Source organism: Thalassophryne amazonica, chromosome 5 (genome assembly GCF_902500255.1).
Source record: "Thalassophryne amazonica chromosome 5, fThaAma1.1, whole genome shotgun sequence".
Lineage (NCBI taxonomy): Eukaryota > Metazoa > Chordata > Actinopteri > Batrachoidiformes > Batrachoididae > Thalassophryne > Thalassophryne amazonica.
The window spans coordinates 108,439,951-108,467,380 of record NC_047107.1 but is presented as its reverse complement, the minus strand read 5'-3'; the positions used below and the strand labels follow the sequence as shown (position 1 = coordinate 108,467,380).

Sequence of the window (27,430 nt, the reverse complement as noted above, 5' to 3'; positions counted from 1 at the left end):
CATTGTGGGAATTTCATTTTTTTTCACATCTCAACAATGTGATGTGCTTGGCAAAAACTAACATCAGATTCAGATTCATCGCCCCAAATAATCCAAAATCTGTTGAAAAACTCCATGTAAGAAAAATCGCATTGACCAGTGTTACTTCAGGGAGTGTCCATCACATTAGGGGTGAGCAACAAGGGCCAAGGCCGCCTAGGTTTTCTTTGCAGCTGACTGCCTCAGCATGTGGTTTTAATGATGAGCTCCTCCCCTCAATTTACAGATCTGATCATCTGTGATATCACCTGCTGTGGTGCACTGTCTTGGCACTTCATGGCACAGTGTCACCCAACCCTGATCTACTCCATTCATGGCTAATGATGGGCGTGGACAACACGTAGTGTTTCAAGGTGATTGAGATTCATGAAGGCAGAACTAGCATATGCATCACTTTATAACTCTATCAAAAAGAGTGTTATCATACATACATCCTGAGCTTTGTGGTTACTCACAGGGTTTTCACCCCGATGAAAGGAAGATTTGTTTGCAGTGCAAAGCTGCATGCAGAGAGCTTGCATAGAAAATAGCACTGTAAAAATGTAAAATGTTCTTCATGTGGTTGGTTTGCTACCATGAATAGACCAAGTGCTGTGACCATGAAAACGGTCTGTTATATTTTAGTAAAAGACACCTCAGACAGCATTGGTTAGTGACAACAGTGAAGCAGAAGCAAATGTCAAACTAAGGTAGACAGACAAGTAAGTACCAATGGTAGTTTGAGGAACTGGTAGAGTCCAAAAAGGGTAGTCAAGAAATCAGAAGACTGGATTGTTAAAATCATGTTTCCTGGCAATGTGCTGAGAAGTGGTGGGATAAATGCTGCGGCTGATGAGGTGAACAAAAGAACAGGTGTGCAAAGAGGAGCAGGGCTCCAAACTGAACACGAAGCTGCTAGTGATCCATTATGTGCATTGCTTCATACTATTTCCAAAAACTTGTAATTCGTTGTGTACATTTTAGAAGTTTTGTAATCATATGAATAGGTTTTCAGATGTTCCCAAAAAAGGAGAAAAAATGATGTTATTTTGAAAAGGAAGGAGAGATGAAAAGGAAGTAGAGAGGAGACTGGCATTGTGTGTTCGCCGCTCCTCTGGTTTTTCTCCAGTTTTCTCGTTCTTAACTTGGTTTTTAGTGGCTTGAGTGTAATTTATTTATCTTTGGGTATGTACTTGACATGGTTCTTGGTCCTTCAGTGTGCATTTTTAACCATTTTTGATTTAGTGCCTTTTTTGCACTGCATGACGCTACACTTCGCTCCCTCGGCTAGCGCGATGCTAAGCTACTCTGCAGCTGAGCTACGGAGCCTGAACAACAATAATGTCCCTCGGGACATTCTTGCTATCAGAGAGCTTGGTTTGCTCCACCGACCTAGCTGCGTCGACAGAGGCTCCACAAGAAAGTTTGTATTCCATTGGACTGGGTCGTCTGTGCCGGTTATCTGGTCAGCTGAGTGCAACGGCGCTTACATCATCAGAGCGCAGCAGCTTCTGGGACTTGTAGTCCTGATGTGATGACAGCAGTTTCTAACACTCTCCGGGCACTGGATGGAAAATGTGGAGTGGATTTTAAGCTGCTCAGACCTATTCAAAGATGTCAGTCTGTCAAACCGACAGAAGTCTTCAGTCTGGGTCTCATTAACATCAGATCACAGTCCTTGAAATCCCTGTTGATTAACGATCTAATTATAGATCATCACTTGGATATGATTGTGTTATGTGAAACCTGGCTCAAACCCACAGCTGTTCTTCCTCTGAATGTGGTCTGCCCACCATGGTACACATTTAGTCACATGTCTCGTGGTGTGAAGCAAGGTGGGGGTGTTGCCTTTATTTATAAATCCAGGTTTACCTTATTGACTGTTGGGGGTCATAAATATAATTAGTTTGAACATCTGACTCTCCGCTCTGCCCATGATGCTACATATTGTCAGTGTCAGAAGTATGGAAATCAGTCATGTTATTTTGTCACTGTTTATAGGTCTCCTGGCCCATATTCTGAATTCTTAGATGAATTTGGTGCGTTCATCTCTAGCCTGTCAGCTAGTGCGGACAACATTTTGATTATTGGTGACTTTAACATTCATATAAATAAGCCCTCTGATCCCCTTTGCAAGTCATTTATGGAACTTGTGGATGTGTTAGGATTCCAGCAGTGCATTTAGGATTCAACGCACATTAGTGGAAATACCCTTGATTTGGTTCTCACACATGGCCTTGCTGTCACGAACATCGACATTTTGCCTCTTGCCTCTGTGGTCTCTGACCACTCATTTATTAGGTTTGCATTTATGTTGATGTGTTTAGTGGACCGAAAGCCTTGTCTATCTCTGCGGCGACGCATTAATCCCTCAACTATGACTGAACTCGAAGCCAGACTGCCTGAAATTTTGGCTTCAGGTTTGGAGAATGTTCAATCAGTGGATAGTCTTGTGGATGGCTAGAATTCAGCGCTCAAGGCTACACTGGATAAGGTTGCACCTCCTCTTTTAAGGTCACGCCTTCCCAAGGCGCAGTCGCCTTGGTTCAATGGTTACTTGCGTGACCTTAGGCAGAAGGCTCGAGGTTTGGAACGGAAATGGCATAGTTTTAAATTAGAGGTGTTACACCTTGCATGGCGTGATGCTGTCTTAAATTATAAGCATGCACTACTGACCTATTATTCTGATTTGATCAATAAAAACAAGCATAACTCAAAGTTTTTGTTTGAAACTGTACCATTTCTCATTCATTGATGGCCACCTGTTATTCACTCTCTCTTTTCAGCACAGGAATTCTTGGACTATTTCGAGAAGAAAATTGAGGATATTAGGTTGAGCATATCTCAGCAGGCTTTGGTGCAACCACCGCATACTGCTATGGAGGTGGATGCGCCCACTGAGGTGTTACCCAGAATTACAGATTTTGATGGTATCTCGCTAGGTGCGCTGACAAAGCTTGTGATGTCTAGTAGAGAAGCTTGAATCTTCGACTGGACTGGGTTGCTTGACGCGAGGACGTTTCGATTCAAATTGCAGAAGCTTCCTCAGCTAAAATACTTGCTCTGGTAGTCCGACTTCTGTCTTGACTCTTGTAGAGAAGAATAAACAGAAGCCACAAAAGCTGGAGTTTTAAACCTAACCAGACCCCTCCTATCGAGAGGCAGACTGCTATAGGCTAGTGACTAAACAACAGCTCTAATTAGCACCTATTGTGCTCTAGTTAGCACCCTCCTAATGACAGTGCAGCTGTCCCTCCTAATGATGGGACGGACGCCTCTCCTGACGGCTTCCTTGACAACTCTCCTGATGACGTGCATTCCTCATTACCATGAACAAAAGACTGAAACTGCTTTGACCTGAGTACCCCATTGTAAACAGGGGACAAAGCGTGTCTCAGACCCCCTCCCCGATTAAGGCTGGGTTTCAACTGTTTCACATAGAATGCCTCCTTGACCCCTCTCTCAAACCACTTCTTCTCTCTGGCTTAGATTTTAACTTCCTTGTCCTCAAACGTGTGGTTAGTGTCTTTAAGGTGGAGATGAACTGCAGACTGAGCACCACTGGCGCCCTCTCTGCGGTGCTGGTATAGCCTTTTGTGTAAAGGTTGCTTAGTCTCACCTATGTAGTGTTCGTTACAGTTTTCATGACATCTGATAGAATATACTACATTGCTCTGTTTGTAACTAGGGATCCTGTCCTTAGGGTGAACTAATTTCTGTCTCAAGGTGTTAAACGGTTTAAAGTAAACTGGGATTTTGTGCTGTCTGAAGATCCTCTGTAGTTTTCCCCTACTCCTGCTAAACAAGGGAGAGACACTCCTCTTCTTCTTGTCTCCGTCTCCTGTCTATCTGGTCTCTTTGTTCTTTGGGACTTCTGCACTTTGTCCAGGGACCATCGTGGGTACCCACATACTGTGAGGGCTTTCCGGACATGTTGTTGTTCTTTAGCCCTTCCCTCTGCAGTTGTGGGCACCTGTAGGGCTCTGTGTTGAAGAGTCCTGATCACCCCAAGCTTGTGTACAAGGGGGTGGTTTGACCCAAAGAGCAGATATTGGTCAGTGTGAGTGGGTTTTCTGTAAACCCCCGTCTGGAGCTGCCTGTTCTCTCCAATCGTAACATCACAGTCCAAGAAGGCTAAATGGTTCTTTCTGGCATCCTCACGTGTGAACTTGATATTGGAGTCCACCGAGTTGATGCGTTCTGTAAAGTCCACAACCTCCTGTTGCTTGATTTTAACCCGTGTCATCGACATATCTGACTCTTAGTCGGAGGTCCCCAGCTTCTGACTCTGACAAACTGTTATGTTTAATGGCTGACTCTACTGCAGTGATGTAATCTACTGTCGGTATATGTTTAGGGGTTACTGAGAAATTTAGTCCTTTAGCGAGCACATCCTTTTCTGTCTGTGTAAGAACCCTGTCGGAGAGATTCTTTACCCAATTTTCCCTGTTGTCACTAATTTGGGCAACTGTAGACTCTCACCCGGAATGCAGAGATCATCTCCAGCACCAATGGCCCTTGGGGCCAATACAGGGCTTACGTCTTCTTCTTTATGAGTTAATTGTCTTTGGAGTTCACTTTGCAGCTTTGTTCTGACCAGAATGGTTGACTTGTGAAACATTTTGTCTTTAGACCCACGTGACTAAAATATGTAGTTCTCTCCCAGGTTGGTTGCACGTACAAAGAATAGAATAGAAGCATTATTTGTCATTGTATACATACAATGGGATTAGGGGTTCTGCTCAACAACTGAGTTTGAGAATAAGAAAAGATAAAAAAAAAAACAGGTATCAGCTATGACTCGAAAAAAAACTAATTTAGCAGACCAAATGAAAAATGTGAGTTATAAATAAGTGAGGAAATGTACAAGCTATTTAAACAAATAAATATACATTTGAGATAAGGCGCGGAGAAAATTAGATTGCACATATTGCACATATTTGTATGAGTATAACCCACAGGATTTTAGTTATTGCATATGAGTGTTCAGTGTTCTCGCAGCCCAGAAAAAAGAAACTGTTTGTCATCCTGGAGGCTCGGGCTCTGATCAGCTGTATCTCCTGCCCGAGGGGAGCAGGCTGAACAGGTGATGTGCTGGGTGAGAGGGTTCTAAGATGATGGCTCTGGATCTGTTACACTGTGAAAAATTTCCAATGAAATCAGTCATTTGCATAACAACATGGTGTCATTATACAAATAATTAATTTTTATGAGTTCAATGGTACAAATATTTTATGAGGTGAAATATTAAATATTTAATTCACCAAATTAAATATTCGTTCCATTGAAAGAATGTAAAAACCTTCATTATTTGTTTTATATAATGGCTAAAATAGATCCTTGTCATTTTATATTATATTAATTTACAACAGAAAAGGGACTTACATTTTGGTACCTCCTCAGTGCAGTGAAAAAAATAACATCAGAAATTAATCCAGCTTTGGTGCGTCACTGCTGCTTTGACATCAAAGATCCAACAAGAACTTTAAATAGGAGTCCAAAAATAATTCTGGTGATGACGTTTGCCATGCTGTGCATGAAATTGTCGTCCGTCAGCAAAACAAACTCTGCCATGTTTGTTTTAAAGCTAAGTGCCGTCCAGCTTGTGTGAGCAGGAAGGCGCTTGTGTGCGCGTGTACTATCAAAAAAAAAAAGAGACTGTGTATTTCCTCAGTGCAGCGAAAAAATAAGTAAATGACATCAGGCAGCATACAGCACAGTGGATTTTTTTTTGTGTGTGCGCGTACGTGCACGTGTGCATGTAGGTGTGTGCACACGTGTGTGTGCGTATGTGTGCAGAGTGCAATGGTACCAAACGTCTGGAACCAGATTTGCACTCTAAATGGAACCAAATTTGCACTCTAAATGGAACCAAATTGCACTCTAAATGGAACCAATTTGCACTCTAAATCGAACCAATTTGCACTCTAAATGGAACCAATTTGCACTCTAAATGGAACCAAATTTGCACTCTGAATGGAACCAATTTGCACTCTAAATGGAACCAAATCTGCACTCTAAATGGAACCAATTTGCACTCTAAATGGAACCAAATTTGTACTCTAAATGGAACCCATTTGCACTCTAAATGGAACCAAATTTGCACTCTAAATGGAACCCATTTGCACTCTAAATGGAGCCAAATTTGCACTCTAAATGGAACCAAATTTGCACTCTAAATGGAACCAAATTGCACTCTAAATGGAACCCATTTGCACTCTAAATGGAACCAAATCTGGACTCTAAATGGAACCAAATTTGCACTCTAAATGGAACCAAATTTGCACTCTAAATGGAACCAAATTGCACTTTAAGTCCAATGTGCAACACAAATGGGATGAATAATCCATGTCACATGACATACAAAGCAAAAAATCAATTAACAAGGATCGACTCAGCCGTTATATAATAAAAATATCCACAATGGTTTCAATATCACATGTGGACACAGAAGATTTGCATTTCTGACACTTTGGAGTAAAGATTTCCTTTCTTGATCTTCATGCTAAGTTGTCTCTGGTTAAAAGTGTCTGTCAAACACATGATTGGTATTTTTTTAAAGACACCGACACATGCATTTCTCTAATGCAAAGAAACTGTGGCTTGTTTTACCAGCCTCGTTAACGATTAGATTTCTGACCTTTTATAAATGGTTGTTGAGAAGATATTGATCTTCAGTTTGCTTTTAGTGCCAGGCAAGCTGATAACTTCTGCTCCACACATACACAAACAGTATTGATTTTACACAAGAAACTCGCAACGAAACAAACTCAGAGCTTACTGTGGTGCACGAGGTGATGGGTCCAATTTACAAGGACTTAAGTCTTAACGTCAAAATGGTATTACACCTACACCTGCGTAAACACACCAACCATGAAGGCAGCAATACTTGTCATGGACAAAAGCAAAGCATCTGAAGTCTCCTGTAAAGTGCTGATGGATTTTTATTCCAGCCAGGGCCAGCAGGATCATCAGCAGTGAAGATGAGGGTCAGCTGAAGGTGTTTAAGTTTAGTTCAGCCGCAGTGAACTGCTCCAACACTGAAGAAGCCGAGACAAAAAGGTTTCAGGTTTTTGTCCATGATAGACGACCGCACAACTTTTACAGCCATAAAATGGAAACACAAGCTTTTATGTAACTCCTAATTATAGTGTGTTGGTAAATGTTTGATGCTGTTGTTCACATGGCTCAGGACTTAATGATTCAAATTCAAATGCTCAGAGGAGCCTTTTAAACAGCTCCCCCCAACGATTTGATTTAGCCTTTTGTTATTTTAAAGTCACAATGTGTCGGATTTAGTGTCATCTAGTGGTGAGGTTGCAGATTGCATTATGCACTCACTGGTCACAATTTTGTTTCCCTTCATGGTTTTGCTTCCTTGGCAATGGGAGATGCTCCCTTGACTTCTCATGTTGCAACCCCAATGTATGATCCTGCATTTTACAACTTAGAATGGAATGCTAAACTACCCTCAGCCGTATGAGCATGTAATCAGTGAAAGAGAGTGTAAAAGGAATGTGACCTTTAGACCACTTAAAATAGGTCAAGGTTAGGCATCTTTGAACTTGTCCAAGGTCTGTGTCCCAAGAATGTTACCTGTGAATTTGGAGACTCCAGCAGTAATAGGAATGCAGTTATGCTGAGCACAGTCAGACAGACAAAGGGACAGATGGATGGACAGATGTGCAGTCTTTGCAATACACAATGGCCATGTTCTGGCTTTGAGTAAAAATTAGGGTTGTCAAACTTGTTATCTTGCACTAGCAACCAGTAGACAGTGTTTAGGGCCCCTTCACACATAACACAATTGAAGCCATGTGGCACACAGAGGAATTGCATGCCACTTGTGAAAATCAGAGCTGCCTCAAATGCCTCATACAGCTTTCGCCACAACCATTCATGGACACCAGCAGCCGAAAGACAGCAAGTGCCCATTCGACCCCTCTCTTGGCAGGTGTTGGCCAAATTCCAGGTGCTACACACGAACATTCAACACCACTCGCTGGGCAGTTAGAAAAGGCGGGGCTATTTGCACTCCTGGCACGATAGTAGAGTGCAGATGACCACATTCAAGCTGTTTGTGAAAACTGTCAAAGCTCCTCCCACACATACACACAAATGGCTTGTGGAGTGTGTCCCCCCCAACACAAATGGCTTGTGGAGTGCATCATCCCCCCCTCCCACAACACACACACACACCATGAATCCAACATTATCCACTGTGGCTGAGGGTCCCGGAGTTTGGTCACTGTCCATTGCAGTGCGCTGCTGGAACAGCTGACCGCTGTGTACTGCAACTCAGCTGGTGAACATGCAATGCACATGTGTGGGTGGGCACTCGTGCCCTCGTGATATGCTGATAATTACATACAGACACGATCACATGAGGACCGGCCAGTGTCTGAGCACGCGGCACGGTGTGGAATTAATGACAAGGTAGGCTAATGTCACTTTCACCATGTAAATTGTAGTTTATGTGACAGCCAGAAAGTGTGGAAATTAAATAAAACAAATAAGGGTAAAAGCGTGAACTCAATCATGTGTGATGGCTTTTCTCATACGCTTTGCTCTGCGCATACAGCACCTGTCAGCTGACCGCCATGTCAGTGCACCACAACACTGGATGCCACTGCGAGGTGCATGTAACTGCAGGATTTACCCATATTGTAATAATTAAAATGCATATCACATTTGCAACGCGGCCACCAGTGTTGTCATCCTGGAGGTTCGGGCTCTGATTGAGTGGTATCTCCTGCCCCAGGGGAGCAGGCTGAACAGGTTATGTACTGGGTAAGAGGGGTCTGAGAGGATGGCTCTGGATCTGTTACACTGTGAAAAATTTCCAAGGAAGTCAGTCATTTGCATAACAACACACTGTCATTATACAAATAACGAATGTTTATGAGTTCAGTGACCGATGAGGTTGTGAGTACAAACGGCCAAGATGAGTTTCCTCAGCAGGGTGGCAGCGCACTCCTTTAGAGATAGGGTGAGGAGCTCGGTCACTCGGGAGGAGCTCGGAGTCAAGCCGCTGCTCCTCCATGTTGAAAGGAGCCAGCTGAGGTGGGTCGGGCATCTTTTGCGGATGCCCCCTGGACGCCTCGCTGGAGAGGTGTTCCGGGCACACCCCATTGGGAGGAGGCCCCGGGGAAGACCCAGGACACGCTGGAGGGACTACATCTCTCAGCTGGCTTGGGAACGCCTCGGGGTTCCCCTGGAGGAGCTGGGGGAGGTGTGTGTGGATCGGGAGGTCTGGGCGGCTTTGCTTGAGCTGCTGCCCTCGCGACCCGACTCTGGATAATGCGTAAGAAAATGGATGGATGGATGAATGGATGATACAAATATTTTATGATGGAACATAACGTGCCATCTGATGTGTTCATGACACGGGAGCCAGGGCTTCATGAGAGGAGAGCCCAGCTCACGTCTTCACGAGACGAGCACATCAGATAATTCATGTAAAACATAAAAGGGAGAACATTAATCCACGTCATTTCATTACTTCCTGGTGTACATCTAGGCGGAGGCTAAGTCTGCTCTTTGTAACAGGAATGAAGTATTACAAATTGTTTGTTTTTTTTTTATTTTGTTGCTCCGCTGCTGTGTGCGTGACTTTCCAAGTGCTCACACTGTGTTTGTGCGTGCCAACACGAGTGACCATGAAACCGTCCATCGCCGAGGTATCGTGCACGCCTGTCCAACTGTGTGTCCTTCCCAACAGCAGGTGGAATGTTTCACGGTTCCACATTTCGTTTTTTTGTTCGCAGATTTTCTTCCGCTTTCTGCTTCTTTCGCCCAACGTCGTGTTATGTGTGAAGGGGCTATTAGGGGAGCAACCGCTGGTTCCTTTTCTTTTTCTTCAGTCTTGTATCCGCGCTGCAAAATGTGAAAGGCAGAGTGTGTCCCTTTTGGACTCCTGTATTAACATAATGGTGCAACATGGCAGCCTCCATGAGGGGGCTGTTATAACGTTATAAAGGGCTTAATATAAGCTTTTGAAAATACATCAGTTCATTGCTGCAGCTAATTATGCACTAATGAACAGACGGTTGTAAATGCTGTATTATATATGTACTCATAAACACCTCCAAAATCCTGCACACTGTATCTTTAAGAGTTGCTCAGCTTCTACATGTGCTTCAAGTGGCAGTTAAGAAAATGCTGACATTTTTTTACATGATTTTGAAATTATTTTCATCTAGCTTAAACATGTGTATTAATGAGAAATGTGTAATCATATTCATCAATCTTTGTATTTAGGGGTCCTTTTTTGAGCCTTCCTTAAAGTCTGTGGATAGTGCTTCTTTTCTTTTTTTTCTTTTTTTCTTTTTTGTGTGTCCTCTATACACTTCCATTTCCATACATTACAGAACAAATCCTGTTCTGTTTTGGTGGAAGTGCCATCAAAGCTAAATGGTACTCCTCAAACCAAAGTAACTTAAAGTGTAAAGTAGGCTCAGACATAATAAACAAGCTTTATGTGAGTGTATCTGAAAGCTCCAGGTTACTGGTCACTTCTGTAGCATTAAGTAAAAACAGGCACCTGCACCAATTTCTAATCTGGACTTAATTGAAAGAACAGTTTTGCTCTTTTGTTCTCCTCCAACACTGTGCAGGGGGGAATTATTTTAGGTTCAAAGAAAAGTTAATTGTTCAGAACATATGTTGCACATTATGGTGATTGCCATTAAGAGACTGCGGGTGGCGGTGGCTTTGCAGTTTGTACGGCTGGAAGCACATCACCATATGTTGTTCCATTCTGATGACATTACACTACTAAATAAATGCTGAGCTATTTTGTAAAACACTGTGTGCATAGATTTGCTGTATATATATCACTGGATGGGGTTGTTTCAGAGTAGTAATAATAATGTTTCCTGCACGCTAAGGTATGCAGTGCTGTTTGTATATTCAAATTTTCAAACTAATTGGAAATTTCACTGTGCAACTACCAGCTCTCGGACATGGAGGGAGTTTGCCTGTAAAATCTGATGATTCTTTATTACATCCAAGTTAAAAAGTCAACACCTACGGATGCATCAGAAATGCTGGAAAGAATGTGGGATGATAGAGAAAACTACTGTATCAAGTTTTTGGATATGCAATTCCATTGAAAACTGAACTCCTGTATCTGAATAATTTTCTAGATGGCACTATTCATAAATGTGATGAATATTTAGTAAAGATAATGTTAACAGCAGCAGAAAAATACATAATGAGGAAGTGGGGAAAGGCGGATGTGCCATCAAAGGCTCAATGGATAACAACGATGGAGGACATATTCCATCCATCCATCCATCTTCTACTGCTTAGTCCAATTAAGGGTCGCGGGGGGCTGGAGCCTATCCCAGCAGTCATAGAGCGCGAGGCAGGGTACACCCAGGACAGGACGCTAGTCTGTCGCAGGTGGTGGACATATTCCTAATGGGAAAAACTAACTCACAGACTGAGACGATGGGAATCACAAATGGACAAAAAATGGAAAAAATGGTCATTGTTTAAGCAAAATAATTAATAATAATGTGCTACCCAGATATATTTTATGTTGATGTTGTAAGTTTAATAAAATATAAGTTAAAAATAGTTAAAGTAATTGTTTTAATGTAATGACAGCAATATTCAGTTTATTTATCATTTTTCATGTTTTTAATCTGTATTTTTAAGGCGATCAGAGCAGATTTCACCCAATTCACGCAACAAGTGGAAAATAACAATGAGATATTCCCTGATAATAATCTTACTAACTTTTCAACCTGTTTTTGTGGCTTCTGAACAATGCCAACATATTATAATTATTACATTTAAACCTACAAAACATGTCTCAGCATGATGGAAACCTCCAATGACCAATTATACAGTTAGCCACTTAGCTTAGCCTCATAGGTATCTGGCGACAGTGCATTCCACAATGGATTACAAGTAGTTTGCTGATTAGCAACTTATAGTATAAGACCAAATAACAGGTGGCGCTCTGAATGACATTATCAACATAAGGAACCACCCCTTAATTAGAATCTGCAACAAAATTTAAAGGGCTTATCCACGCCTTCACCAAATATCATTAAAATTGGTTTATTAGATTTTGTGTCTTCCCACTAAAACTCAGACATGGGTGTGATCACACATGCTCCTCGGTGGAGAAGATAATAATACATCATATCTATTAATGTAAAATGTTTGAACACTGAAATACTTTTTCACATTTTGAAGATCAGTTACTCCACATAAACTGACACCTCCTTGTCCATACAGAACCTTTGTAGTGTTTTTTTTTTTATTTCATTTTATTATATTTTATTTTTTTGAATCATGCTACAGCTTGAAGGTGAGCAAACATATTCCTGTTTATGGTTTTTATCTAGTCTACAAAACATCCACCTCGGCTGAGGGAAGCTTGTTGCTGTTATATCTGATATCTTCTTCCAGTCTGCTTTAAACTTTCTTTGCTCCACCATTTATTGCTTAGCCTGTTCTTCTGATGTCAACACCAGTGTTGCCACAGTTACTTTGCAAAAGTAATCCAATTACTGATTACTGATTACTCCTTGAAAAAGTAACTTAGTTACTTTACTGATTACTCAAATGTAAAAGTAACTAAGTTAGATTACTAGTTACTTTTTTAGTTACTTTCCCCAGCTGCCGACAACAACCCTCTGCCACCTCAACATGACAATGATACCTGTTTTGCCAAAACTCACTTTATAGTCACCCTTTCTTGACTTCAATGAAAATAAATACTTGTTTTATAAAAAGTAAAATAAAGACCTCTTTCTTGACCTCATATTTAACTGTTGACAGCACTGTAACAGTAAAACTTGTAATTTCAAACCTACATTGTTTATAAATGTAACTATTAAATTCTAACATTTTTCTAACATTTAAATTCTCTCTAAACATTTTACTTGTCGAAATTATTATTATTTTAAGCAATATTAGTAGTTGTAGTAAAAAACGGCTTCAAAACTGGATCTTTAACCTAGGGGTGTTGTGGGGGAGGGGGCACATCCTTGCCCCACGCCCCCATTCCATCTGGATTCGCCCCTGCTTTGGCGTTTGAGCACAAAGAATGGATAACATCTATTTATGCAGAAAACATGACCAGATTTACTGGTAAGAAAGTTTTATTGCGTTTTCACATCATGTGGTCCTCAGAAAGAGAGTTTAGGTGCATTTGAGTGGAAAATAGTGTTAGTTGTTGACGCGTCGCGGAGGATCAGCTGTTTTTAACGAGACGATACGGAGCGACTCAGCTCAGAATTCTAAATAAAGGAGGGGAAAAAGTATAAAAATGTCTTTGTAAAGCTCAGTGCAGGTGTGCTGATCACCGCGCTTTAAGAGGTGAGGACGAGTCGAGCAGCTGCAAAAAACCGTGGATGAAAAGCTCACAGCTCGCTGAAAGTGGGACGTTCAGTCGAACCCCGACCTCCTGCCCACAGAACAAGTTTAATGCTGCTGTTGACCAACAATGAAAAATAATAGTAACGCACAGTGACATGGAGAAGTAACTTTAATCTGATTACTGATTTGGAAAGATTAACGCGTTAGATTACTCGTTACTAAAAAAAGTGGTCAGATTAGAGTAAGGCGTTACCGGCATCACTGGTCAACACCATAGCTAACTGTTTTCTGTTAGGGCCAGAAAGTCAGATCCTGGATCACTGGCCATAAATCAATCACATGTACAATCTTTGTTGATTGCCTATTGATTTTTTTTTTTTTAGAAAACCTCATCTGGCCTCATACATTTTGAATGTAACAATCTAGTTATCACACGGACTGTGTCCAGGGCCTTTGATGTGATGATGGTGAGAAAAAATGTAGACATTAGTAGATTCTCAAATGCTTCCACAGAATCCGGGGATAAGCACCGGCACTAATGGGACTCAGAGTCTATAAACAGTGCCCTCCAGAAGTACTGGAACACTTGCTATTTCACACATTTGAATTTGTTTATGACATTTCAATTACAAAAAAAATCTAAAAAATTCTAAAATCTTCCATAAACTCAAAGTGAAAGCAAATTTCTACAATGTGATCTAAATTTATTACAAAAATAATTAAAAGTCAAGATGATGGGTTGCATGACTAATGGAATACTTTGCTATAATACCTGTAACAAATCAGTTCTATTGCCAGTTTTCTTCAGACAAGTCAGTAGATGGATACATGAACATTTCCAAGTCACTGAATATGTCTTGGATTTTCTTTACATCAATTATGAAGAAATACAAACAGAATGGCAGTCTATGGTAAGTCTGTTTCACCAAAACATCACATCTAGGCTTGCATCTCAGATGTACCTTCTGGCAAATTGTAGCTGACCTTTCAGCTCTTCTTTTTAAGAAAAGTCTTCTCTGCTCCACTTCATCTGGAAGCTGTATAACTGGTGATACAAAATGCAAAACATGCACCATGCACAATTTCTCCAATCACAGCCAGAGAAGCCTATAACCACTTCTGGGTGTCTTGGTGGCTTTCCTCACTCTTCTCCTTCTTGCACAGTCACTCAGTTTTTGAGAACTGTCTATTCCACACAGATTTACCATAGAGTGCCATACTGTTTGTCTTTCTTCATAATTGATATAAATAAAGTCCAAGACATATTCAGTGACTTGTAAATGTTCATGTATCCATCCCTGGACTTGTCTGAAGAAAACTGTCAATAAAACTGATTATTTACAGGTGTTATACCAAAGCATTCCGTTATTTATTCAACTCATCAACTTGGCTTTTATATTTTTAATGAATTTAGATCAAGTTGTGGAGATTAACTGTCAGTTTGAGTTTAAGGAAGATGATTTTACAAATTGTTTTTTGTTGTTGTTGTTGTTTTGTTTTTTGTTTTTGTTTTTTGTATATGAAGTGGAATAACAAATTAAAATGTGTGAAATACCAACTATTCAAATACCTTTTGAGGGCACTGTAGAACTTTTAAAAACACACTGTATATGTTAGGCAGTGCTTTTACCCAGCTGTGACTCTAAACACTCCAAAATTATCAACAAAGCTGGTTCAGATTACTTTCAAATGTAATTAGTGACCGAACACAAATTGGATTACAAAAGGTAACATCATCTGAATACTTTTGGATTACTTAAGAAACAATTACTGAAGATGACGAACATCATACTAAAAATGGACACAAGCATATTCTTTTTGTCCTTTTCAATCAATTCAATCAATTTTTTTTTATATAGCGCCAAATCACAACAAACAGTTGCCCCAAGGCGCTTTATATTGTAAGGCAAGGCCATACAATAATTATGTAAAACCCCAACGGTCAAAACGACCCCCTGTGAGCAAGCACTTGGCTACAGTGGGAAGGAAAAACTCCCTTTTAACAGGAAGAAACCTCCAGCAGAACCAGGCTCAGGGAGGGGCAGTCTTCTGCTGGGACTGGTTGGGGCTGAGGGAGAGAACCAGGAAAAAGACATGCTGTGGAGGGGAGCAGAGATCGATCACTAATGATTAAATGCAGAGTGGTGCATACAGAGCAAAAGAGAAAGAAACAGTGCATCGTGGGAACCCCCCAGCAGTCTACGTCTATAGCAGCATAACTAAGGGATGGTTCAGGGTCACCTGATCCAGCCCTAACTATAAGCTTTAGCAAAAAGGAAAGTTTTAAGCCTAATCTTAAAAGTAGAGAGGGTGTCTGTCTCCCTGATCTGAATTGGGAGCTGGTTCCACAGGAGAGGAGCCTGAAAGCTGAAGGCTCTGCCTCCCATTCTACTCTTACAAACCCTAGGAACTACAAGTAAGCCTGCAGTCTGAGAGCGAAGCGCTCTATTGGGGTGATATGGTACTACGAGGTCCCTAAGATAAGATGGGACCTGATTATTCAAAACCTTATAAGTAAGAAGAAGAATTTTAAATTCTATTCTAGAATTAACAGGAAGCCAATGAAGAGAGGCCAATATGGGTGAGATATGCTCTCTCCTTCTAGTCCCCGTTAGTACTCTAGCTGCAGCATTTTGAATTAACTGAAGGCTTTTTAGGGAACTTTTAGGACAACCTGATAATAATGAATTACAATAGTCCAGCCTAGAGGAAATAAATGCATGAATTAGTTTTTCAGCATCACTCTGAGACAAGACCTTTCTAATTTTAGAGATATTGCATAAATGCAAAAAAGCAGTCCTACATATTTGTTTAATATGCGCTTTGAATGACATATCCTGATCAAAAATGACTCCAAGATTTCTCACAGTATTACTAGAGGTCAGGGTAATGCCATCCAGAGTAAGGATCTGATTAAACACCAAATTTCTAAGATTTGTGGGGCCAAGTACAATAACTTCAGTTTTATCTGAGTTTAAAAGCAGGAAATTAGAGGTCATCCATGTCTTTATGTCTGTAAGACAATCCTGCAGTTTAGCTAATTGGCGTGTGTCCTCTGGCTTCATGGATAGATAAAGCTGGGTATCATCTGCGTAACAATGAAAATTTAAACAATACCGTCTAATAATACTGCCTAAGGGAAGCATGTATAAAGTGAATAAAATTGGTCCTAGCACAGAACCTTGTGGAACTCCATAATTAACTTTAGTCTGTGAAGAAGATTCCCCATTTACATGAACAAATTGTAATCTATTAGACAAATATGATTCAAACCACCGCAGCGCAGTGCCTTTAATACCTATGGCCTTTTAATCTCATAAGTATATTAAAACTCTTTCAATTGTCAGAAATTCTTTTTTTCTGATTTTTTTCTTATTTAACTCATGTAATTTCTCAAAACATTCATATTTCAATCATTTAAATGCAATCAAGTAATCCTTGACAATGTGAGTGTAATCTGATTAAACATTTTCCAGTGTAATCTGGTATGATTATAGCTACTTACTTATACTTACAGTCTGATTACATGTAATTCATTATGACCCAACCCTGACTATAAATACATATAAACCTCATCAACTACCAAACAGTATTATGACAGGGGTGACCAGATGTCCCACTTTGTGCCCCAAAATGAGATGCTTTCCGGCGTTATTATGGTTTCAGTTTTGAAATGCTTAATTTGGGGCACAAAGTGGGACATCTGGCCACCCTAACTTAAGATGTGTAATAAAGTGAAGGACATGTTCAAATGGGGTACAGGTGTGAGGTGGAGTGAGTGACAGACACAGGGTTGATTTTTTTTTTTTTTTTTTGTTTCGCAGTGGTTATGTTCTAAAACTCAAATACCACCGTCAAAAAGTCCACAAAACACTGTGGAAAGGATTTTGTATCAAAGTAGCAGAAGCAGACACCTCTTCTTTTTTATTTCTCTCTCTCTCTCTCTCTCTCTCTCTGGTAACATGGGTGGTTGAAGTTACATGTAGCCTGAAATGAGCTTGTGTGTCACTTTCTTTCATTAATCAAAGCTTGGGTCTTGTGGTCACCTTGGCCATTGCTACTGGTTTAAAAAATAGTTAATGAAAATGAAATGCACATTTTTCTCAGACATGGTTTATGGTTTTGTTGCTGTAGGTGTGGCAATGTGGAGGGAGCATGGAAGTCCTGCCGTGTGCCAGAGTGGCTCACATCGAACGAACCAAGAAGCCCTACAACAATGACATTGATTACTACGCGAAGCGTAACGCTCTACGGGCTGCTGAGGTGTGGATGGATGAATATAAATCACATGTGTACATGGCCTGGAACATTCCCATGAACGTAAGTTTAAGAATTCCTTAACATGTGCATGGGGCAGTCACTGAGGATGTAAAGAGCAGTCAGATTTAAAAGTGTTTTTTTTTGTGTGTGTGTGTGTGTGTGTGTGTGTGTGTGTGTGTGTGTGTGTGTGTGTGTGTGTGTGTGTGTGTGTGTGTGTGTGTGTGTGTGTGTGTGTGTGTGTGTGTGTTTCGTTACAGACCAAATTAAAGTAGAGAACCAAACAAAGGTCATAACAGCACTCCATTTTAAGGAGACTAACTTGGATGAACACTCACGTATAGTACAGTCATACGTATTTGGACATACATTTTCTAATTTTCTCTGTGTACACCACCACAGTGGACTTGAAGTGAATGAACTAAGGTGCTGGTAGTGTAGACTTTCAGCTATAACTCAACAAGTTTAACAGAAATATCACATCACACCATTTTGGAATTATGATGGCTTTTTTTTTTTTTTTTTTACATAGTCCCTTTTTCAACAGATTCACTCCTCTTAACTCACCATACACACACTGTTTCTGTGACGGGCTAGAAAGCACCAGGTTGTTCATGAACTCCAAATTCATGATAAAATAGTGAACAGAAAATAGTAAAATAAAAAAAATGCATCACAAATATATCACTCATTTCATGACGAGATCACAAAAAACAGTGAGACTGGGCTGGATGGTGACAAGGCTTTGTTGCTTGATGGGCGTTCTTCGGGCTTCTTTGTTACATCTCCTTAAGATGTCTTCTAAATCAATTCAGAGGTGTTATGTGGTTACAAAAACAGTATTTTATACTTAGAGGTGTTTATTTCTTACTCACGTTTACAAAATATATGAGAAACATGTTAAATTTATACAGAAACACCAGTGTTCCGGCATGTATTCCGCCATCTTGGATTATTTTGTTCAAACGAACAACCAGCTGATATCACACATTGGTAGCCGTCATGTCGTATTGCTTATTATTATCACTTTACCGAGGCGTTGCTAGGCCGGTAGCGTAGATTTACGTTGACGCTACCTGGGTATACCCGCCCACAGTAGCGAACGAGTATCTGCATACCCACCCGCTGTGCGTAAACAAATGATGTCATAGCGCGCAGGCCAAGAACTGTCCGCAGAGGAAAAGATGAAAAGGCGAGGAGTGTGTGTTGGTCCCAATATGGATATTCCGTATGATTTTATCATGATAGTACGACAATGAACGGCAGACAAAGCAGCCAGCTTGATAAAGGACGCACTGGCGAATTTGGAGAGCAGCACACGCCAGCCAACATGACAAAAGTTAAAGTGAGCCAACTTTCTATGTTTGCTGGGTGTCATGCATTTTGAAATGACATTAAATATTTTTAATGTGATTCAACGTATTGTGTATCTCAGTAAGTGATAATAATGCAAATAACATGCTACTGTCGTGCGGTATGCATTTTCAGAGTCCCTCTGTCCATGCCCAGTCGCCCACGACAGATATTCACCCTCGTCTAACTTGGGCGAATATCGGTAATTTTGGGCGACTGGGCATGGACGGAGGGACTCTGAAAATGCATACCGCCCTCCAAAAGCATGTTATTGTATTAGTATTTGCATAAACTAGACTTCAGGTCTATTCTGGCCCTGCCTGGCTGGTGGCAGAGAGACATTTCACCCACGCTCATTGAAAATGAATGAAAAGTGGTCCCTTTGTTCTGTCGCTTGCTGTCACTTGTAGCTAATGAGACTGTGGCTTTTAGGATGTTTCATCACACAACAAGCCCTACTATTCCAGATGTTTGTAATAAAATACTCCAAACACAGACACAACCTCCACAGCGGCTAGCAGCATCAAGCTGCTGAGATACAGTCAGACGGCGTGAGACACGGAGATGCTCGGCTCAGCCACTGTCATTCAAAGCAACCACACCCACAGTTATGCAGAACTTTATGGCTTAGAACATCTTAAACTAATAGGTTAGAAAAAAAAATTCATGCCTCTTACAGTTGTCATGGAGGAAGAAATGATCTACATAGACCAATACCAGTTTTTGTACCAGTACATGTTTGTTTCCGCCCTGAAGTTGAATCTTTTGATTATAGTATGGACTGTAGATGATGGAATCCCTACATTCCTTGCAATTGAATGTTGAGAAACATTGCTCTTAAACTGTTGGACTATTTTTTCATGCAGTTGTTCACAAAGTGGTGATCCTCACCCCATCTTTGCTTGTGAATGGCTGAGCCTTTTGGGGATGCTCCTTTTATACCCAATCATGACACTCACCTGTTTCCAATTAGGTGTTCTTTGAGCATTCATCAACTTTCCTAGTCTTTTGTTGCCCCAACCCAACTTTTTTGAAATGTGTTGCAGGCATCCATTTCAAAATGAGCAAATATTTGCACAAAAACAACAAAGTTTATCAGTTTGAACATTAAATATCTTGTCTTTGTGGTGTATTCAAGTGAATATAGGTTGAAGACGATTTGCAAATTATTGTATTCTGTTTTTATTTACATTTTACACAATGTCCCAACTTCATTGGAATTGGGGTTGTACTTCAACTAAGCACTTCCTCACATAACTGGTCACAAAGTCAATCTATGGTCAGCAGGTCATCTTAGATGGTTGCAGTACTAAATGGTGTCCTTAAAACAGTCCTGCAGTACAGATGATTCATCTTCTGGCCAGACTCATTGATGGGGAGGACTTGAGCAGAATTTTTAAAATTTGCCTGGATGAAGTCTCCCACCATGATGAAAAATAAATTTGGATGTTCAGTATGTGCATCAAATACTCTATGATGTAACCCCCACAGAGCCTCTTTGGTGTTAACAGCAGGAGGGATGACCACAGCAATGATCATAGCCACTGTAAATTCTCGTAAGTAATGTAGTCTGCAGTTAAGCATGAGAATATCTTCAGGTTCTGACACTGGCTTGTCACCCTTGTTGGGTATTTTCCACCAGGCTCTGTTTACATTAATGGCCAGTCCATCCCTGAGGGTCTAGGCTAGGGCATTCTGGTCCACATGGTGACGCATAAGCCCTCCATCTCAATAGCCATGCTAGAATAAGCAGACAGCAGTCCTGGATCTTGAGAGAACACCACATTAGGCTCAGACAGTCCAGTTTATCATCCAGGGATTGGATAGTTGAGAGGAGGATTGATGGTAGTGCTGGTCTGATTGCATTTATGCTAGTCTGCAGCCCTGACCTCTTGACGAGCTTCTGCTGCCGCTCACAGCACCTGTGGCATCTTTTCCTTCCTGGGTAACAGTGTTATTGGGTGTTCTGGTACCGGGATCTGTGTTGCATAGCAACCCAGAGCTCCTGAATGTGTCTCTGGGCTGACAAAACATTTACTGTGCGTCATAATATTCAACATCCAGCAGAGCTTGTTGGTTCCAAACAACTCAAGACTGTGAAGTACAACTTATACTCTTTTCACATTATGCGTAATATCTACATGTAGACAAGATAGACAATCTCACATTGTTTTTGTCTAGAGGGGGGGCATTGCAATCACTTGTGAGTGCTCTGTGGCCTCATTAAAAGTAGGCTATGGTCAAGACCTTTTCACCCCAGTAAACACTGCAATTGGTTTCATATTGGATACACATACTGTCTGAACCAACTCCTTATCAACTGAGCTACCTGCTCGGTTAGTTCAGAGAAGGTCATGGTGAAAACCTTCACCACGGTAACTCATCACCCTTTACAGGTAATGCTTTTATACCAGACACGCATGATTTCTAGACCAAAATGTGGGATGGATTTGCGTGTAAGCATGAATTAAAAGTAGGTTAAGTTCAAAACTTACGTCAAACCTAACCTACATAACACATACACCATGTGGAGACACTTGAATTACAAGTATTTGCTTTCATACCTTTATGTAAGAACATTTTATACAGGTGGAAAACACAGAAGTATGCCAGCTGTCAAACTGTTTCTCTGAATATCCAAGGGGGCGACTGTAAACACGTGTCACCATCTTGAAAAGTTCTTCTCCTCTCAACACCCTCGCACATTATCTCATTCACACATGCAAACCATATCGCTGGAGACCCACCACTCATAACTCAGATTTCATCCCACTTGACCTTCACACTGGCAGCAAAGAAAAGAGGCAATGGAGATTCACTCCAAATTGGGTGGTGGCGGCAAGGGGGAGACCGAATGAAAGACAAAAGCCTCACATCTAATCAGTCTATTTTATACACATCAGTTTAGCTTAATTGCTTTCAAGGGTCTGTTGAGATGGGTTGGAAAATAATAAACCGCTGGTTCCATTAATAAAGAATTTAAGATTGCCTCCTAATTGGCTCTTTAAGCATGCAGGATGGAACAATCAACACATTCTCTTTTCAGAGGTTTAAATGAGGAAACTTTCTCAGGTTTCCTTCATGTCATGACACACACATGGACAATATCCTTCAGTTTTGGTATTGCAGCACAGAGTGTATCTGAGTTCAGTCCAGTCTCTATTTACAATATTCAGATATACATTACATAGGCTGGTTCATGGTGTGGGTTCACTGGTTGAACACACAGGAACATTTCAATTTGTTTCAGTTTATTTTAATTTATATAGCGCCAAATCAAACAAAGTTGCCTCATGACACTTTACACAAGTAAAGTAAAGAAAGTAACATGCATGGGTTCTCCTCCACCTCATCATTACTCATGAAATGAAAAAAACAACAAAAAACATCTTTCATCAAAACAAAAATGAAAGAAACGTAAAAACACAAAACTTAAAAAAAAAAACTGTCAACAACTGGCTGGTACTATGGAGTACCTACATGGATCTGTCAGTGGGAGGTTCCAGGAGAAGCAGGGGGATTTCTGCACCCTAGCATGAACAAGGTGTTCACGTCTTCACCCCAAAGAGCTTTGGGGGATGACCAATCCTCCCTGTATGCACATTGACTTAGTGCACTTTGTGCATGAGTATTACATTTACACACCACAAAGCCTCTCACTTCTGTCACCTACTGACAGATGTTTCAAATCTGCAGCGATTAACCATGACTTAAGAAATCTAATCGTGACCCTAGTGTATTGAAAAGCTATAGGCCGATATCAAATCTATCATTTTGCTCTAAAATTCTGGAAAAGGCGGTTTCACGGCAGCTCGAGGACTACCTTACTGAGAATAATGTTTTTGAGCCACTGCAGTCTGCTTTTAGAAAATATCATTCCACAGAGACGGCTCTCACTAAAGTGGTGAATGATCTTCTGCTTGCAATGGTGTTCTGAAACACAAGGTTCGGTCAGATCGGCACACAGAAATGATCACACAGACTGCATTTTGCTAGAATAAAAAGGCGTATATTTATTCCCCACAAAAGCAGTTACATCAAACACAAGTGGTTGCAGCGCATTTTTCTCTTACCGTGACGCCTTTAAGGTGGAGAGCCAACACCTTCAGCAGAGTGCGCCTGTCAACCGGCTGGGCGTTCGTACGTTAACCCGCAGCAGACTCTGTTGAAGCATGGTTCTACTCCTCTTTTCTAGTGTGTCCGCGAAGGGAGGGTGAGTGGCCAACTCAACCTCCCTGGCGCACATAATTTCTTTAATCAACAGGCATCTGAAAGTTATTTCAAAGATATAATAAAAGCAGTTCTTCACTCCCAGTTCAGAATGATCCCAGCATGCTTCACTCCCAGTCGTTAGTGGCTACGAAAACAAAGTCGTGCTATCAGTGTAATAATAACAAGTACATCCAGCTCTTCGCTCCCAGTTCAGACTGACCCCAGAGTGCTAAAACAAAATTAAATAACAAATACATTCTCAGGGTTACTTTAAGACAGGTGCAAAACAGCACAATAACATTTTTATTATACAAATGGATTTGGACACTACTACGGTTCTGGTGCTGTTAGATCTTAATGCTGCGTTTGATATCATATTCATCATATTCTACTTGATAGGCTGGAGAATCATTTTGGGGTTACTGGGAATGCCCTTGCATGGTTGACATCATACCTGACCAGTCGTTCTCACTGTGTTTTGTACAATAACACTACCTCTGACCTTAGTGACATGAAATTTGGGGTTCCACACGGGCCCGTCTTAGGCCCCCTGCTTTTCTCCCTTTATATAGCACCCTGTGGGCACATATTGTGGTGTTTTGGGATTATCTCTCATTGCTAGGCTATCGAGATTAGACTACTGCAATGTTCTATTTTCTGGTTTATGGCAGTCCAGCATTAGGGGGTCTCCGGTTCGTTCAAAATGCTGTTGCCAGATGTTTGACAGGAGCAGAAAGTTTGACCATTTTGGCATCTCTTCACTGGCTTCCAGTCCCTGTGAGATCAGATTTTAAAGTTCTGCTATTAACCTATAAAAATGTTCATGGACTGGTACCTCCCTACTTAGCTGACTTAATTAAAACCTACGTACCAGCCTGGGCTCTGCGTTCTCAGGATGCAGGACTACCTTGTATCCCGAGGGTGAATAAAAAGTCTGCAGGTCACAGAGCTTTCTCTTGTCGTGCCCCTGTTCTGTAGAATGATCTCCCTGCATCAATAAAACAGTCAGATTCTGTGGAGACTTTGAAGTCCAGACTTAAGACGCACTTATTTTGCATTTCGTATGGCTAGCATACTGGCATAGTATGTTACTATGCTTTTTACCCTTTTAAATTTGAGGGCATGGCCTCAAATTTATCTAAATTCTGGGTCCTTTAGTGAAGCTTAGGGCTTGTGGCTGGCGATCACTGTATTTCTTCTGTTTTTCTTGTTGCTTAATGACAGATTATACTGGGGAGGTGATGGTCTAGTGGTTAAGGTGTTGGGCTTGAGTCCAGAAGATCATGGGTTCAAATCCCCGCCTGACTGGAAAATCACTAAGGGCCCTTGGGCAAGGCCTTTAATCCCCTATTGCTCCCGGTGTGTAGTGAGCGCCTTGTATGGCAGCACCCTGACATCGGGGTGAATGTGAGGCATAATTGTAAAGCGCTTTGAGCGTCTGATACAGATGGAAAAGCGCTATATAAATGCAGTCCATTTACTGTATTTGTTGTCTTTCTGATGCCTGATTCTGTTTTTTTTTTCTCTGTTTGAGGTGCGGCTCCATCCAGAGATGGGTGTGGTGTCTGTTTCTGCAACCCTCCTGTCCAGTGCACCGGCAAAATTTCCTGTATATTCGTTTTGTAAATTGTTTTGTCAATGGTGTCAGTAGCATGGCCCAAGCAGAGGGTCACCCCTTTGATTCTGGTCTGCTTGAGGTTTCTTCCTCAAATCATCAGAGGGAATTTTTCCTTACCACTGTTACCTGTGTGCTTGCTTTGGGGGTTGGTAAGGTTAGACCTTACTTGTGTGAAGCGCCTTAAAGCAACTTTGTTGTGATTTGGCGCTATATAAATTCAAATAAATTGAAATTAATGGCACCTACTGAATATTCAACATTCATACAGTTGCTAAAAACAATTTTCCCTGGAAATATTTAGTTGTATAATGACATCAAGTGGAAGCAACATTCCCTGTGTGTGTTGTAATCTGAGATTTTCTGTTCTTTGTGTTTCCAGTTGGACTAGCAGCATGTGCAAATTAAGTGCACTTGAGGGCTATGAAATCCTTGCCCCTCCTATGGTTCATAAAAGAGAATAGTAGTGAAAGTCAGCATTGCGCTTTGCATTCAAGATGGCAGACAAAACTTTCTAACCCCCAAGAAACTACATGCGGAAGCTAAAAAGTCCTCAGGCCAGGAATATAGTTAGACTACAATTAGCAAAGATCCGGATTTTCCAAGATTAGTGCCATTCGAGCTGAAGAAGTGTTCCAGCTGGAATTTGCTTAATTGCGGATAAGGGAGGGAAATCATAGTGGGTTGGGAACAAGAGGGCAGTGATGTTTTATTTTTGAAATGCGGTGCAACTGCTTCATGCAAAAAAAAGCTGTAATTGTTTTATTATGTTAATATTATGATATTTCTACATCAGGCCCTTTTGGTGGTGGTGCACATCTTTGCCAAAACGTCTTTAGTTTCTTTGTTCCGTTTTTATCAGATTGTCAGGTGCCACAAAGATACCACAAGGATAAAAGTCAGAATTCTGCCTCCCTCTCTGTTGGCAGAGGTAATTATGATCATCTGTCATTAACCTGACAGATGAATGTGCTGTCTAACTGCACCTCCTATTATTTCTACTGTGTCAAGTTCCCAACATGACAACAAAGAGGCTGAATATGAAACTCTATTCTGTGTTCTTCAGTGTAGCACATGCATGCATCACTGCTGTCAGCCCATGAGCGCTGCAGGTTTTATTATTGTGTTAAAATGCTCAGAGTACAAGTTTGAAAAAAGACTTTGCAGGTAAATTATTCAATTTGATGGATTACCTATCTCTAGACAATTTTTAGGTATTGTTTGCCTCCAAAACAGAACGTCCCTGATACAAGGTCACCTGTGCCCCATTTTCCATGTACATCTGAAGTTGCTTCAGGAAAGCCATAAAAGTTTTAGAAAATCCATATGCTGGTCCACATCAGCTGAGATGACCTAGAGCAAAAAAAAAAAGAAAAAAGTAACACTTTACAATAAGGGTACATTAACTGACTACTGGGATTGGCTGCAGCCCCCCACCTTTCCCCAACCCTTAATTGGTGTAAGTGGATATAGAAAATGGATGGATGAATGGATGGATAATTGGGATTAGTTAGTACAGTAATAACTAAAAGTAAGTTGTGAGTTATTCAATGATGTATATCGCATTTTCTGGACTATTATATGTTGCACTGGAATATTAGTTGCATTGATTTTAAACATGGTGCTTCTGCATCATGCAACAACAAGAAAAATGAATTTAATCTGCACATTATTTATTTATACCGCAAACATCACAATAGCAAGCAGAAGCTGACGGACGAATTAATGTTATTGTACGAGCCACAAAAAACTCAAGAGTAAACTGCTTCTTGGCACCAATAAACACATGAAAACATCTAAACTTTTTGCACTGGAAACAACTTGGCCACCACCCCTGTACTGCACTTACAGAATTTTGCATGCGTTAACTGCTGTAAAAGCCAATTAACACTTGTAAAATTCTCATTTACATACTCTACATCATGTACCCACCCACTATTTATTGTGCACTTAGTCTTCGTAAATCACCCGTAAAACTTGTCTTCACCCCAACGCACAAAAAATGTACTTTGCCAAGTGTAGCACTTGTTATCTGGGATCTTCGTAAATCAGGCCCTTAGTGTCTTGTTCAGCAGACAGACAGCACTGCTATTTGAAGTTTTGGGAGTGAGATGAGCTGCAATGATTATGAAGGCCTCAGAGTGCTGTCTAAACCAAGGCAAGGAGAAAAGCATAATCATGACAAAACAATTGCAGGCACTGCAGCCACTCTGAGACTTAATATGCTGATGATATTGGCGTATCATCAAACAATTTGGCACAAACATTGCATGAAAACGCACTAGCTGCAGGTAGAAAGTACCAGCTGGGGAAATAATGTAACCACCACACATGTTCACTGTATACAGGACATATTGTGTGAAAGAACTTTGACAAACTAGCCAATCAGTCTACATCCCTTCTGCAGTGTAATTACACACACAGTGGCATGGCACATTATTACCGGCTGTCCTGTGGTGCAGAGTTATTTTGTGTACAGTACAAAGACCTAACACTACGATTATTCCATCTACCCCTCCCTCCGCCCTCACTGCCACCACACACAATCACAGGTTCTTGTTATTGTCTAAGGCACCTGCTGAGAGCACAATTACTTTGGTGGGGAAAAGCTTTATAATTCACTGCAGTGGCAGCCCC

The 27,430-nt window shown here is 41.0% G+C and overlaps 1 protein-coding gene across 2 annotated transcripts in view; it reads left to right on the top strand.

The window, feature by feature from the left end:
• The window catches only part of galnt9 (polypeptide N-acetylgalactosaminyltransferase 9), a 392,311-nt gene that overhangs the window by 325,891 nt on the left and 38,990 nt on the right, over window positions 1–27,430 (top strand). For both annotated transcript variants that reach the window (XM_034171079.1, XM_034171078.1), the window contains one exon: window positions 17,491–17,676. In XM_034171079.1, coding sequence (XP_034026970.1) covers window positions 17,491–17,676 — 186 coding nt within the window. The remainder of the gene's footprint in view (window positions 1–17,490; window positions 17,677–27,430) is intronic.